At 44.8% G+C, this 16,116-nt stretch overlaps 1 protein-coding gene across 1 annotated transcript in view; it reads right to left on the bottom strand.

The window, feature by feature from the left end:
- CSMD2 (CUB and Sushi multiple domains 2) overlaps positions 1-16,116 on the bottom strand; it is a 309,987-nt gene that overhangs the window by 116,462 nt on the left and 177,409 nt on the right. Inside the window, exons 13-14 of the mRNA XM_076357104.1 lie at positions 15,615-15,797; positions 2,070-2,396 (exon numbers count right to left, since the gene is read on the bottom strand). Of these exons, the coding sequence (XP_076213219.1) occupies positions 2,070-2,396; positions 15,615-15,797 (510 nt within the window). The remainder of the gene's footprint in view (positions 1-2,069; positions 2,397-15,614; positions 15,798-16,116) is intronic.

The following is a 16,116-nucleotide window of genomic DNA, read 5'->3' as shown; positions in this document are numbered from 1 at the left end:
GCCCACTATCATCCCAGCAAAGCTACTGTGTTCTGCACAGACAAGTCAGCCTGTGGCACAAATCATGTCACCACCTCTTCCCTACACTGCTAAGACACCCACGTGTGTGTTCCCACAGTTCAACTTTTCATCTAGTTGAAGTGGCTTAAACTTTTCTGTTCCCTGTCTCTACTACAAGTGTTCATTTGCAACCTGAGAGAGGAAGGATGAGATTAAAACCATTTGCATCCAAGAGGTGCTGAGATACAGTGGCCAGAAAAGAGCCTGCAGAACCAAATTATCCTCTTAGCCATCTTTCAAATACAAAAATGCACAAATACTGAAAATAGAGAAGGATTTTTAAAAACTCTAAAAATGCCACAATGCACACATCTGCATAGAGGGAACATAAGTTAACCATTAATGAGAAAAAAATGAAAGCTTTAAGGTGTCATGGTTAAAAGTAGGGGTCCTCTCAGCATGTTCTGTGATTGACTGCCATATAGTCCCCGACCTTGCTTGTCATCATTAGTAAGATAAAATGAAGGACACACAGCAATTACCTTTCTAGGTGTTGCAAAGTTGCACGTGGAATTGCACAGACACATAGCTCTGTTTAAAGGCCTGCCCTTTTCTAGCCATTAAAAACTAGGCTAGCCAACCAACCAGAAAGTAAGCCTATAGCCTTAATTCCCCATTAAGTGCATAATTATGTATTATATCTTCATATGCTGGGAGGTGGTCTTCAGAGATGAGCAGCATATGAAAGATTAAAGCCTCCAGATTAATTACACAGACGTGCTTTTAGTATCTTTAATGCACTTGACCAAATTCAGATGAGTTCTGCGTTTCCTACAGAGCGTCGTTACTCTTGTAACGTCTTGTTATATACACTGCTAAAGGGGAAAACACAGGCTGAATCTGTTCCTTGTGCTCTTGCATCTGTCCCTTGTAGCAATATGTCGTCTCCTCTCTCATACCTAAACTGAAGGAAAGGATGGTTAAGGTGCCTGAGAAAGACTCAGGAGCTCCCTTTCGGTAGTTCAAGCAGTCAGAAGAGATTAACTCATGCGTACTTCAGAGTCATTTACAACAATAAAAAATTTGGCTTAAAAATGTCTTCATACAGGGGACAGCCACAACTCCCAACACGGGTATGTAATGTATCAGAGATGCATACTGGAGGGCATCACTAGCATTGCTGGATGAGGTGTCTCCTTCCTTGCAGGATCTAGGACTCAGTCCTGGGTATGTGATACTACCGTACACAAGCTACTTCATCTGATGAGCCTTCAGCCTGCTGCAGTGTGGCAAATTTAAGACCTCTGGGTTGGTTTTTTTTTTTTTAAATAGAGGATTTGCAATCGTAGCTAGAAAGGCTATTAATTTAGCTCTGCCACTAAAGACTATTGTAACAAGGTCATTTATCAGTTCTGCTGAATAGGTTTAATAACGCTCTTTAGAAAATTACAGGACAAAACGAGGATAAAATTACCATAGCATTCATTTGAGATTTGAAGACTGGACTTACATGAAGCCAAATATATCTCTGGAAGTCTCAATGCTTTGTATTATAAGACATTGCTACAGGTTTTCCTTTATCTTCAAAGTCTTTGGTTTTAGTCTAAAATGCTTTTAGGTGTCAGCAAACGATGATAGTATTGACTGATGAACACAACCATCCGAGATCTAATAAGTCCTCCTGATCTGCATCAAGCTGTCCACAAAGCATTGTCTCACCTCAGCGAGCAGAACGGAGGCACAAAGAGGGAGAGCAGAAAGCCCACCTCACACAGCAAGCTGCGGGCTGATGGGAGAACAGAAACCCTGGCTGCTCCATGGACAGATAACCCAGGGCCAATCTGTTTCTTTCACCACTGGACAACACTTAAAACTTCACAGCCAGAAAGAACTTGTGCAATCAGCTCTAAAGCTTGAAACCAATCCTCAATTACCCAACTGCAAATCTGAAGTAATCCCCAATTTTCAGACTTACTCTGGATTTGCAATGGTTTTAGTGAGATCAAACTCTTGCCCAACAAGAATTTAGAGCTTGAAACGAAAACCAGAAGGAAGGATCGGGCACTTACTGGTGAAGGTTATGTTGAAGCCTCTCTTCTCCATGGAGTGGTCGGTCTGGAACTCCAGCCTAGCTACGTGACCACTGCTGGTCAGAGAGGAGGGGATCTGGTTTCCTGAGAAGGTCCCCAGCACCGGAGATTCAGCAGTCCCACCATCCTTCACGGCTAGGAAATCAAACTGAGGCTCCACATCAAAATCATTGAAAGCCAAGTGAATTCGGCTCTCGGGTTTAGCTATAATTAACCAAACACAGTGCAAGCTGCTTCCATATTCTTCAGGGTAATTTGGTGACAGCACATTCCCAGATGGAGTGGTGAAGTTGAAAAAGCAGGAAACTGCAATAAGAAATCACCATCAATCATGCAGCACAGTGCTCCTACAAGCTGCTCTGTCACCTTCCCCCCCGCCCTTATCCCTTCAGCTGGGTGATTCCTGCAAATTCCCAATCGCTTTGCTTCTCAGAGACGATTAAAGAAAGGAAGGGCTCAGTGCTCCATTCACTGCTAGATGTCAGTGATTTATTTGCACGAGGAAGAAGTGACTTCAAAACAGTCTCCAAGTCCTGGTTTTGGTTGATTTTCAATTTTCCAGCCTAGCACAGTACTGCCCCTTTTTTCAATAGCGCGCTTTTGTACATCTGTGTAAGCTTTGTGCCACGCACAGTGGAGCACGGGTTTCTTTTACTGCAGGAGGAAACTGTCCCTCAGCCGGGGGGGATTTGGTATTTTGCAGGTGAATTCTCCTCCGTATCCCTGAGAGGAAGCCTACACAAGAATCAAATGTGTGACCACAGCTAGTGCAAAACAAAGTTAGCATTAAACGAGGTAGACTTTGTAGCAACATCTTCTGTTGTGGACACAACTCAGCACAACTGACAAAACCCGAGATAAGGAATCAACTCAGCCGTTACCCCATGCAGACATCCAGGCTCCTCTGCTGCTATCCGTACCCAAGCTTTTTAGTGTAAAGTGCTGGGTGAACTGCAGATGCACTTCTGAGTGCAGTGCAGCCTTTTCAGGATTTGCTTAAAAAAAATCTGCACTTTTAGTTTACCTTTCTGTTTGCTAAACACAATTTTCACCCATGCTCCTCAACAGATGTAACTGCGCCTGGGCAGTCCCACTGCATTTAGAAAAACTCCTCACATTCAGGCCATCCCCATCCTGTATTAAATATTTGTACAATACAGCAATAAATTGTCAACTCCTTTGAGAAGGAGCTGTGAGTCAATTTGCTTTTGTCTATCTCCTTGGGCAGCTGTTTACACCTGCGCCAAATGAGCGCTGAAAAGTGAAAGCTGCTGTTTGGTTTTGGTAGCAACTTTGCTGCACTGGGCAAGGAACAGCCCGAGAACCTTTCCAAGCTTCCCCCAAGTGCCAGGGGCTTGGGACAACTCAAAGCAAGCACCGGCAGGCTGCAGCCCAGGCGTAGGGGCAGCTCCCCTTCCCATTACAAATAAATCACTGACTTCTGCTGGGCTACCACGTTACCAAAAAGAGGCATCAAACCAGACCACCATTCCCATGAAAACAATTAAAACCAGTCTTAAAATCAAGTTGAGGGGAAGAGTGCATATGAAAAAAAATCTTTAGCTCTCAAGGGTTTTCAATATATACTGTATTTCAGCTGACAAGGTCCATTAATTTGAAAATGCAATGCTGCCTTTAAGTGGTACCTACCCCATGGTTTTGGTATTTCATATACGTATGCTTTACTCATCTTTTTCCCCACCATCACCCTTGGTAAAATCCATTACTTGGAAGATACATCTCACTAATTCCTGGCAAAAGGACATCGCACAGGAGATGAGACTGGTTTTAGTTTGGCACTTACACAATTATTTGGTTCAACGCTCACCCTCCCTCTGTTATTTTCCCTCTGTCTTCCTTCAACGCTTAATGGTTTCAGATCAAGTAAGATGGACGTTACCATGACGTTATCAAGGCTAAGAGCTACACAATCTATTTTCCTGCTCTCAGCAACAAAGAGGACAGATTAAAAGAAAACAAACTGCAAAATATCCTCAGGATTTTGGCTCTTTACTAGATGCTGAAGCATCAAGGGATGCTGTCAAATAATTGTCAGCATAAGCTTAGTATAATCTGCCTAGGAATAGTTACTGAAAATAAATGCATTCACACACAGAGAAACATCTTAGCAGTAGGAACCCCTCACAGGAGCTAGGTATCTCCTATAAATTTTTAAATCCAAAGCGGTAAATTGGCATTCATACAGGACCTACAGTATCACACAGCCAGCAACACCGAGGTACAGTTGCTAGCGCAGCTATTACAGCACAGTGCTGGTGGCTCATTTCAGGAAATAACAACAACAAAGAACTTGCTGACAAAAGAAAGAAAAGCAGAGTGAGGGAAGAATATAAAATTAACCTTTGCTAGCTAAAACAAAATGACAGATTAAAAAGTAACAGATAAAAACACCAAAAGTCTCCGCTGCAGGGAAGTAAATGAAAATTTCGATTTTCCATAAAATAATAAGTATAGGAGACAGCCAAGTTGCAGGCTGTAGGACAAGGGCCACTGTCGCACACATCCACGTCCCAAGCCCATGACAGGGCACCAACATACGAGCGCTCTCCTTGGTGCAGCGGGGAGCTCGGCTTCGCCTCGCAGAGGGTCACCATCCCTGCCAGCGGGTCAGGGGCATGTCCAGCCCAGGAAGCAACAACTGATCCAGAAGGTTCATTAACAAGATCATGGCATCTGTGATATGAAGATTTTCTTTATCTTTTTAAGCAGGAGAGGTTTTTCTTCAGTGTGAAAGGGGGTTTTTGGTCTGGGGCTGCACTGGACAGAGCTGGCACCGGGATGCACGTCAGCCTCTTTGCCTTCTCAGAAGTGCTTTGCTGGACACTCAGATAAAAGCAGAAGCTGTTTAACAGTATGTCACAGACAGTGAAATGTGCTATCAGAACAAAGATGATAGTACCCAAGAAAGGTGGAAGACAGCTGAGCGCTACCTGTCTCATGCTGTTTTGTGCATCCGAGACAGTCAGGAGCAAAGTGCCCCCGAGGAGCGAGCAGTCATTTGAAGCATGACAGACAGACGTCAGCCCTGCTGCCTGCAGCCTGTCTGTCAGGATCACTGAGGTAGGAACATCCGTGACTCTGAGGCCTTGAGCTACAAGATTGAAATTAGTATTTATTACGGTTGTTCTTAAATGTTATGAGAGGACATTTCATTATGTGCTTAGCATAGGTTCAGATTTATAAGCCTATGCTGATCTTTGTCAATAATTATTACTACTGATCAAGTACTGCAAAAGCAATAAGAAAAAGCCCTTTATTAAATACAGCAAGATAAATCACAGCAAAACTCAGTAGAAACAGAGTACCTAACAAAGCCAGTGAGACCCATGTCATGAATGAATAAGTACAAGATATTTATTCAAGTCATCACAAACATTATCAAGATTCTGCGTTCATTTAGAGCAGTCAAACAGGAAGAAACAGCTCGTTGCTTCTTGTCTTAAAGTCGAGTGGGACACATGGACAGTGCCCTCATGCCACAGCCCAGTGTGAGATGCTCATGGCCAAGCTGAACACGGAGGCATCTGAGTGTTATTCACCAGCGCAGCTGCTTGTTTCTGCGCTTTCAGCCAGGAGCAATTTTTGCATTTGTCTGGTCAGTCTAAGCACAACTTGCTTCTCTCTTCTTCTGCCTTCAAAAGATCCTGCCTCCTCACAGACTATCTCGCTTCTCCTGCGAGGCATGCCTGGTGGCCCCAGACACTGCACCTCTGCTCATCCTGCACGTGAGAATCCAGGGCTGATCCCGGGGAGAGGGCACACCTGCAATGCATGGGAACAGGAAAGGCACCAGGTTCAGGGGGTGAAAACCAAGCAGGGAATCACTGCAATAATTTCAGTCTCCATGGAAACAAAAAAAATCCTGACTTCTCTCTCAGCTTTCAGGTATCATTCCCACAGACTCTGACCACTTGGGAGACAGCTTGAAGACAGTAACGGATTTTCTGCCTTACCTCTTCTTTTTAAGAAGATCCCTCCCCTCTAGGCACAGCTTGCTGATGGACTGGAAAAACAGGACCTCAGCAGGAGCCTGGTTAATAACCAGCGTGCCTCACTCGGGGAAGCATACATCCCGAATAGCTAACAGAGCTGGAAGCTCAGGGCACTGTTCAAGCCATGAAGCAAAGTGCTTTACATTTTGTATTCTCCTCTTTCTGTATCTGCTGTTTCAATAAACACATCTGCATCACAATGCATTTTCCTTCTTAAAACCCTGAGGTACCAACAGGGCAAGTGGGAGGTGAGGGAAAGGAGTCTAGAGCAAATATTAACTGGCAGAAATTTTTTGTATTTCAAAGCAACAAACTCCTCAGCTTACTCTGATGGAATAGCTGTCTGCCAGCATGTGGCTAACCGGGGGCAGGAGAGCAGGTATGTTAAGAATAATGAAAAATAGGCAGGGTTTGGGTACCAGATCTTGAGAAAAATATCATCAGTGAACTTAAAATAGACTGTATAGGAGCCTCCGTGCACACAGAAGAGCGCTACAATACCAAAGCGGGTTTAATTTCTACCCACTCAAAACAGGAACAGTGATCGGGTTACCTGGAATAAGGTAAGTTTCTTAAACTTACTGGAAGATGCCGTTCCCCTCTAGGGCAGTGTTGGGCTGCTTGTCTGCCTGGGTTTCTGCAGCCATCTGTTATTCAGGAGGTGCTCCAAGGCTTCTGTACAAAGACAAGATCCTTTCCTGTGTGTCCCTGTTCATTTTAAGGAAACTCTCCCTCTCCCGTCAGTCTCTCTTGGGAATCGGTGGCAGTGTCCACATGAAGACGGAAGTTTAATTGTCACTTTTTGGCAAAAGCCCCAAAGCAGTCTAGCGGTCTTGTTATCTACCTTTCCCGTTTTGCTCCTTTGTGGTCTAGCAAAGCATCCTTCCTCTGCTGCAGCACTCGGAGCCGTCTGCCAACCGCTGCAAGACATTCGTCTTCTGCAGGCTGGAAGCTGCAACAGGCTAGGACTGAACTTAACTCTCCACACAGTCCCACAGTCTCGGCACACTGAGTGCGTGAAGGATGACTGCTGTAACACCAGAAAGGGCAAGGCACCCCCGAAGCGTGTAACTGCCATTGGGGTGACGGCGGCTGCACACCAGTGATTAAGTGCAGCAGAGGGTGTGTGGGCAGGTTCAGCCACACGTGAAGCTCTGCTCATGGGGAGCAGTAGAAAGAGCCTTAAAAGATAAACTTGCACACATCGACTCAACCTGCAAATTGGAAATGTCCCATTGCAGCGTTCTCAAACACCAACCTCACATGTAAAGCATTAAAGTAAAATAAGGCAGGCATAAGGGAACTTCTCTGAAGACCAGATTGAAGACGGCAACATAACACACACCACATTCCCGTTTTCTAGATACAGAGATAGGGGAAGGTGACAGAGACAACCTCCTTGCCTGATAAAACCAGTAAGTGTCACTTCAGATTCAGACTCATATAGAGAAGCAACCCATCATGCTGAACAACCGCTGTCAGGAATATGGACAGGTGCCTTGGCACAGGACAGCTCATTTATAGCAGCATGAAACCCTATCAGGGTAACAGTTCAACCGATTCAATCAGTAAAATAACAAGCATGGAGACAACCCAATAAACTGCATCCTCCCGATCAGCGCTGAGAGAGCAGCTGGGAGCACCTCTGCCGAGCTGCATGCACAGCGATGTGGCCTGACACCACTGTGAAGTCCTCCACTCCAGCTCTCCCCACGTGCAGGCTCTCTCTACCGGAGGAGCATCCCTGCTGAGGACGTGAGAGCTGGCCACATCTGCTGGATCACCACCACAACCTCATCTCGCACCCTCTAGCCTTATCGCTGCAACCTTCTTGCTGAACCTGGCTGACTGCACAAGTACCCCAAAGCCCCTAGCGATTTGTTAGAAACCAAGAGAACACACAGAGCAGCAGCTCACAGCAGGAGACTGTTTCTTCTGGCTCTACAACTGCTAAACAGAACTCACTGACAAAGTAACACCAAGGAGAAAACAGGCTCTGGTTCGACCCAGGTTGACGTCAGCTTTCCTTAGATATAGACACCAAGGGAAACGTCGCAACTCAGTTGACAAGTGGCATGCTGGAAGATGTGCAGCTTGTTTGAGACAACTCTCAAGGAAGAGCAGAAGGGACTGGTTAAGCAGCCGCCTTTTAAAGTCACAGAACAGAAAATGGAAAATGTTCATATAGGTTACACCAAAAAAAATGCCTGGGGAGTGCGTGGGGGACAATTAAAACACAATTAATTGTAATTAAGAAGGTGCTGAAGTGCATTCCTGCCCAGCACAGCACTTAAGCATGTATGTCTACTTAAGCAAACATTTACATCTCAGTGCTTTGATAAACTGCGGCTGCAATGCAGAACAAGGGCTTGGAGGGAAAGTGCCCTGCTTAATTTTAAGAACAGAATGGTCTTACATGGCTGCAACTGTGAAACAAGATTGTTAACAAAAGCTACAAATCCCCCACGTATATAGAGATCATGGTAATCCTGCCTTCATTTAATTTGCTTCCCTTACTGCCAGAGAAAGACTGGATCTCAATGGCTTGGGGGAACAGGCTGCAGATAAGGAGCATTTCACCACCGATTTGCTGCTCTGAACCCAACTCAGATCAAGGGCAAGCAGAAGGTGTTGATGGGTCCTGAAGGACACACATCTGTTGCACAATGTAGAAACCATCTAAGCCCTGGAAGTGGCCTCAGCAGGCAACGAGCCCGTTTCTTGGCCAGCTTTTGGCTGCACAAATGAAGGATGCGACCAGCTGCTTTGCAGAGGTCAGAGTTGACACGTTTTGGTAGGTTAAGGTTAGCTACCAGCTTCCTTTCCCAACTTGTCTGGCAGAGATAATTAGAATGTGTCTCTGCCATTACATCAGGAAAATCATAGCAGCATGTTTCATAAAAGCATCAATCAAAACAAACCAACACCAACCTCCCTCCCCCCCCCCCCCCCCCAAAGAAAAAAACACAACCCAAAACACACAGCAAAACAGCTTGGAAAAAATAAAATTAATAGAATCCCTACACTTCTTCCAAAATCCACTAAAAGCAACCGCATCTACAAGCAGATTAACAAGTCCAATGTTCGCTAGAAAAAAGAAAACCTGTTTACAGCAGGAGGGAGAAACATTTTGTGAGTTAACAAACTGTTCCATCAGCACTGAAAAAAGTGAGAGGAATTAAGAATAAAAGAAATAATATTAAGAGCACACAACGGATCAGGTTTCACTGGAAGAATGAACACCTATGCTACAGTTCAGAAATCTAAAAAACTCCCTTATAATGAAAAAGTATCAATTCCTTTAAAAGAAAATTTTCTGGAATTTCTGATTAAAGAATTATTGGACAATAAAGGATCATTTTAATCATCTTCTCTGTCCACCTCCTTAATACAGACTATGAAACAATTCCTCCTTCCTACAGGTCTCCAGAAAGGAGTATCCAATCTCAATTTATAAATGTTTAGGTATGGAGAACCCACCGCTGCCTTCAGTAGACTACTCCAAGGGTTAACTACTCTCTCTGTTAAAAAGCTATTATTTTTTAAAAGGCAAACTATGCTTTTATCACTGCTAACTTAAGAGACACACTTTTCTCCAAATTACTCTTCATAGGGAAGGCTCCAAAAGGTTGCAGTGAATAGTGGGCAGGAAAGAAAAAAAGAGAAGAAAGAGAGAGAAAGAAAATAGTGACCAACTGACAATTTAATTTAGAGCTAAATGAAAAACTTGTCAAGTGATAGGACATTACATGGTTCTGTTCAGTACATTGCTGGGAAAACACCTACAGCACTTTGCATTTCCAGCTACTAATCCTGAATGTCTGTACCAGACAGCGCACACAAAAGGTTAGCCACTCGGCTCAAAACCAAGATTTGCAGTCTTTGCAAAGAAGAGCTAAGATTATTCAGCAGGTATAATAGGCCAATATGGGATTAACAATAAAAGGAGTAATTACCACTAAGGAGAATAGAGATTTTATACTGCTATTAAGGAAAATCAGATGTTTAAAAGACTGGAAAAATGCACAAAATCTTAATGCCTCCAAAGAGGATGACTGTGTTAGTGCTGTACACCTGTGTGAAAGGACAGGGGATCCTGGCCTGGGCCAACCTCCTAATGGAGCCAACTCAAAGACACCTCTCAATAACGCAAAGGATTTCATCGGTGCTCAGTTTGGTCTGAGTCAATGCACCATTTGCAACAGGACAGCACAGATCTCCAGTGTTAGTGGGCACAGCGCTGCTTCTTCACAGCATTCCTGCGTGTCACAGCAACTGTGAGCAAATCGGCGAGGAGAAATAGGCTGCGGTTGAGGTTTTCAAGTGAACAAGAAGGGAAGAAAGCATAACATCTGCTCCAAAGTCAGAGAAGAAAATGCACAATTTAACATAATTTCAATTGGAAATGCTTTGGGAAATGCCTTCTGCTCTGTTTAGAGGAATATTATGCATGACTACTGCTCTAAGCAGGTCTATAATACAAAGAGAGTTTACGATAACACAACAAAAGTCGTCACTGGAAACTAGTGGAGATCCTAAAGCAAGACCAGAGCAACACGAAGACCCCTATAATGACTTATCAGATCAATGGATGTAAAGTGTCCGGAGGCGTCCAGAAGTACTCTGAAACAGCACAACTCAAATGACGGCCCCTCCATTTAAACATACGCACACGTATACACATACACACACGTGTGCACGTACCTATCCCTAACCTTTGTGGAGTTGCAGTCAAGTGACACCAAACAAATACCCCTCAGTTCAGTGCAGAAACCTCCACCCTCAGGTTTGCTTGATGCATTGCAATCAGAATGTACATACTGTTTTATTTCACTGTTTTGTTTACCTTTAGAACACGTGACGGGTCCAGAAAACTTGAAGCTTGCAAGTCTGAGATCAATGAACTAAACTTGTATCAGAAAGTAAGTTGTTCTCAGAAATGACTCTCCCAGAGCAACCAGCAGATAGATAAAACAAGGCAAAAACTTTGCCTTTATTCAGTGAGACGGTTACAAAGGACATGTATTGTCATGACTGTTTACACCATAATCTATCACGTAAAATGATGGCACTGCTTAGCGCAAGTCAACCATTTAGCTAAAGGTGCAGGACTGAAAAGTCAGGATTTGTAGGTCGCAGGCCCACAGGGGCAGGGCTGCAGGCATGAGGAGGAGGAGGGAAGGGAAGGGGAGCTGCCGGAGAGGAATAGCAAAGAACCTTGTAAGACTTACTGAACTGCTGCAGAAACCATCTGAGAGCACTGTCCCCCTGCAAAGGGGATGTTAGCTCTTCCTTTCCTTAGCAAGGAAATATAAACCTTGGGAAACAAATTTTGGTCATAGAAAATGTTTTGTAGCATGGCCTTCCACTGCAATAGTTCACATAAAATGCAGATAGCGAGTTTTTCCCTACTATACATGAGTACGTTTAAACAGTAATTCCAACCATGTATTTGAAAGTTACGGCACTACTGAAACGCCCTGCTCCCCAACTACGTCTATCCAGACTTCCCTCATCATTCTCACTGCAGTAACTGAACAGCTCACCAGCTTCCCATTATAGCTGTAATTACGGGCCAGTTCCCCATTCATAAGCTTAATAATCTCCTCAGCCACAGGTAACTGTAGACTTCAGCTAGAGTATTATAAACCTTGTGAGTTCCTACCATCAGAGCACAAACTTCATCTAAGTAGCACAATGGTTTTCCTTAGCTAACATTTACCCGCATGACACCTCCTAAGCCCATTTTGCCATCCTTCAAGAATTCAAGAAAACTGAACATAGCTCTGTACGAAAGCAATGGCTCAGGTTATCCTGGGTTATGAGAATTGCCTTAGCCTTTGACAGATATCACAGTTCTGTAACTTTGAAAATACAAGTGTCAGAGTGAACAACAGTAACTACAAAGCTGATTTGAGCACTACGAGGTGCTGCAAAATAGGGAGAAAAAGAGGTCTTCAGTATCCAGTCATCACTGATACCTGGACAGCCAGCCACATTGCACAGAAGTAGACACCAAGCTCAGAGCATAGATGGATGATGTGCTACCCCATCCAGCAACAGTACTACAGGTTCCCAGGCTCCAGTGTAGTTGTTTCGGGTATCTCAGAACAGCAGAGATAATCTGAACATACACGGCAAGGCCAGGAATCCCTTGCTTAGTAAGGAGTTTGCAGAAGATACGCACTAAAAGTCTTACAAAGTTTCTCAAGTGCCCCTATGTGCTCACCCTGGACAGCTAAGGGGTGCAATGACAACAGGATGAAGATGGAAGGTCTGTTATCATGAAGGCACAGACAGTCACAAATTAAGAACCCGTTGCAATAAGCAGATGCATTACTTAAATGGTTTGTGTTGCTTTGTCATCAAAGCCCCAGGAAATGAGTTCTCCACAATAAATTCTGTCTTCTCATAAATCATTTGCTCAGGACAGCAGGATGCACCACAGCGCGCTCTTTAATCTCCTTCTGCATTTGTCACACATTTGTGGCCAGAATCAGAAGCACTGAATTGTTTGCATATTCTAACTACCAGCACATAAATCAGGTTACCTTATTTTCCCACCTCATGCCCAATACATTTAATGGTCTCCCAACATTTACAGAGAGTTGTTACCAATCCCACTACAGATTTCATGCCAGGTTACACATTTTGTCATATAGCCTCTTCTGATTCATGCACACTAACATGGTGCTGTCTAAAATAAAAGCAGGGGAGTAAGGGTGTAGAGAGAGATATGAAGTACTTTTTCCACTACCTACATGTTGCCTTGTTGATTCATAAATATCCAAAGCTGGAGGGCCACAGAGAACAGAATACAATGGAATTATCTTAACTACAAGATTCATGCCTGTGCTGTGCTTCGCACGGACTGCTGACTGGGGCTTGGTTTTCAGTATCCAACTACAAAAACATGATTCTACTTTACTGGACAGTCTCCTTTCTATACTACTATGATCCAATCCTCCCATGCTGGGGACAAACTATGGGTTTAGTCTCACTGCAAACTGTCAGCAAGAACCTCAATTGAACCATCAGCTGTTCAAATTCACCTGAACAGAAAAAAAAAAACAAACCAAACCAAACTTCTGATGCTAAGCACAGAAACAGTCTAACACTTCCCACTTCAAAAACAACCAGGGAAACTCCATTTTCCTCATCAGCATCTTTAGCTGATTTGCTTACAGAGAAAACCAAGTAGGAAAGGAGTCATCACATCTGGAAAAGGCAAAACTCAAAGTAATTACTTCCCTTCCCCAAACAGACGTTCTCAAATGCTCAGAGCTTAAATTAGTGTTTGAAAAGAAAGGCACTTACTTGAAACCGTTTCCCACATTCTCCCATAAATTGCCAGTGTAGGGATGCCAACGTCCCTGCTTCTCCCACAGCTCCTGAAGAACCCAGATTCAGCTCTGAAGTAACAGGGTTTGCTCCCCCCAAGCTGTGTAAGTGTAAGCTCTTTGGTACGGATCAAGTCCTGCCACGCTACAAATGATCATTTTGTACTGGAGTATCTAACACCAGCATATCTATTTATCCGCATAGTGAATACACACTTCTAAAAATTAACATTTCTGTTTTCTCTATCCATTTTCCCCATACTTTTGTCCTCTGTCTGTTGCTCAGCTGAATTTTCCTTTCCTATTTTTTGTTAGGTTCAGTTTCACTCCCCTACATCATAGTATCTGTTCAAAGGCACAGACTTCAACATATCCAAGTAAGTGGAGATGAGACAAAAAGAAGAGTTTGCTTGTCACCAATTGGGGAAAATACAGATACTTTTGTGAGTTTTGGTAATGTTCAAATACAACATTGTTGTATTTGACCAGAGGGTAGCAGTCAAGGGCTCAATGTCCAGATGGAGACTGGTGACGAGTGGTGTCCCACAGGGGTCCGTATTGGGACCGGTACTGTTTAATATCTTCATCAATGACATAGGGGGATCGAGTGCACCCTCAGCAAGTTTGCAGATGACACCAAGCTGGGTGGTGCGGTCGACACACCAGAGGGACGGGATGCCATCCAGAGGGACCTGGACAAGCTCGAGAAGTGGGCCTGTGGGAACCTCATGAGGTTTAACAAGGCCAAGTACAAGGTCCTGCACCTGGGTCGGGGCAACCCCCGGTATCACTACAGGCTGGGGGATGAAGGGATTGAGAGCAGCCCTGCTGAGAAGGACTTGGGGGTGCTGGTGGATGAAAAGCTGGACATGAGCCGGCAATGTGCGCTCGCAGCCCAGAAGGCCAATCGTATCCTGGGCTGCATCCAAAGCAGCGTGGCCAGCAGGTCGAGGGAGGGGATTCTGCCCCTCTGCTCTGCTCTGGTGAGACCCCACCTGGAGTACTGCGTCCAGCTCTGGAGCCCTCAGCATAAGAAAGACACGGACCTGTTGAAGCGGGTCCAGAAGAGGGCCACGAAAATGACCAGGGGGATGGAACGCCTCTGCTATGAAGAAAGGCTGAGAGAGTTGGGGTTGTTCAGCCTGGAGAGGAGAAGGCTTCAGGGAGACCTTATTGCAGCCTGTCAGTACTTAAAGGGGGCTTATAAAAAAGATGGGGGCAAACTTTTTAGCAGGGCCTGTTGCGACAGGACAGGGGGAAATGGCTTTAAACTAATGGGGGGTGGATTTAGACTAGACATAAGGAAGAAATTTTTTATGCTGCGGGTGGTGAAACACTGGCCCAGGTTGCCCAGAGAGGGGGTGGATGCCCCATCCCTGGAACCATTCCAGGTCAGGTTGGACGGGGCTCTGAGCAACCTGATCTAGTTGAAGATGTCCCTGCCCACAGCAGGGGGGTTGGACTAGATGACCTTTAAAGGTGCCTTCCAACCCAAACTATTCTATGATTCTATTCTATGATTGCTTCTGAGTGAAGTTTCAGTCAATATAATAAAGCAGATTGCCCAACGCATCTTCAAAGGACAGTGAGGCCATTAAAACACAATGGAGACTGTGCACGTAACTCCCATTTACATCTGAAAATTTTATCTTTAGTCACTACTGAGAGTATAATATCCTACTTCTGCTGAGAACTCATGCAACAAATTAAAAATTGAGGTCCAGCAGCAGGGAGCCTGAATATTGTCAGATAATGAAGGAAAATTAAGTGGCCAAAAATATAACCACTTTTTAAGTTATTATTTGTGTCCATGCCTCCTGTCTTGGACACCAAAGCCCTACTTTCCTTCCAGAAGGGATCTGAACCAGAACGCTGGGAGGGCAGAAGGGTAGAGCAGAGAGAGCACACGGTCCCAGCGCAAGTCTAGATCTCCATCCAGATGCTGCTCCCCGCCGCACATCCCTTCTCTGCTGAGAGAAGGGCCAAACCAAACACTCCCCACATGAGTCCCCATTTACTTCACAGAAGTGAAGCTGCAGCTTGGTGCCATCTCTGCCACCACGAGAACTTGCCCTATCCTGGGTACCAAGCACAGAGCACAAACATACTGTTTATGTGACCACCTCACCACACAACGAAGATATTTTAGAGCTGTCTCCTCACTGACTTACAAACACAAACTGGTTTCTGAGCAGACCACTGGCTACTCTTTTGGCAGGTAATTGTTTTCTGTCCCTTCAACTCAAAGGCAGGCTGGCACTCAAACTTCAAACTGTCCCCGTGGCGAAATGTGGATCCTTCTCTCCTGCCGTAGGCTGGGATGCCAGGATCACCGCAGCTCCCTTGGTCAATCTCTGAAAAAAAGAAAACAAAAGTTGCATGGCAGGAAGGCTCTGATCCCGAGCTGGCGCAGTGCCTGCCGTACATCTGCGCTGCGTGCTGCTTGCCAGCGCTCTGGTAAAGACATCGCATCCCCGAGGGAGCGCCGGTCCCCTCCACACTGTCTCACACGGGAGGGGGGTCAGCAGCGGCGCAGAACGCAGCCAAGATCTGTCTTTAACACATGAATTTTACCACTGTCACCGAAAGGCCCTCCTAACAACCTCTCCTAACTGCTTCCTCATCCTTAAATTAATCACAACTAAATGAAAAATACAGTGATACCCACGGAGA

Source organism: Aptenodytes patagonicus, chromosome 21 (assembly GCF_965638725.1).
Source record: "Aptenodytes patagonicus chromosome 21, bAptPat1.pri.cur, whole genome shotgun sequence".
NCBI lineage: Eukaryota > Metazoa > Chordata > Aves > Sphenisciformes > Spheniscidae > Aptenodytes > Aptenodytes patagonicus.
The sequence above is the reverse complement of the archived record's forward strand: the minus strand, read 5'-3'. Positions and strand labels throughout refer to the sequence as shown.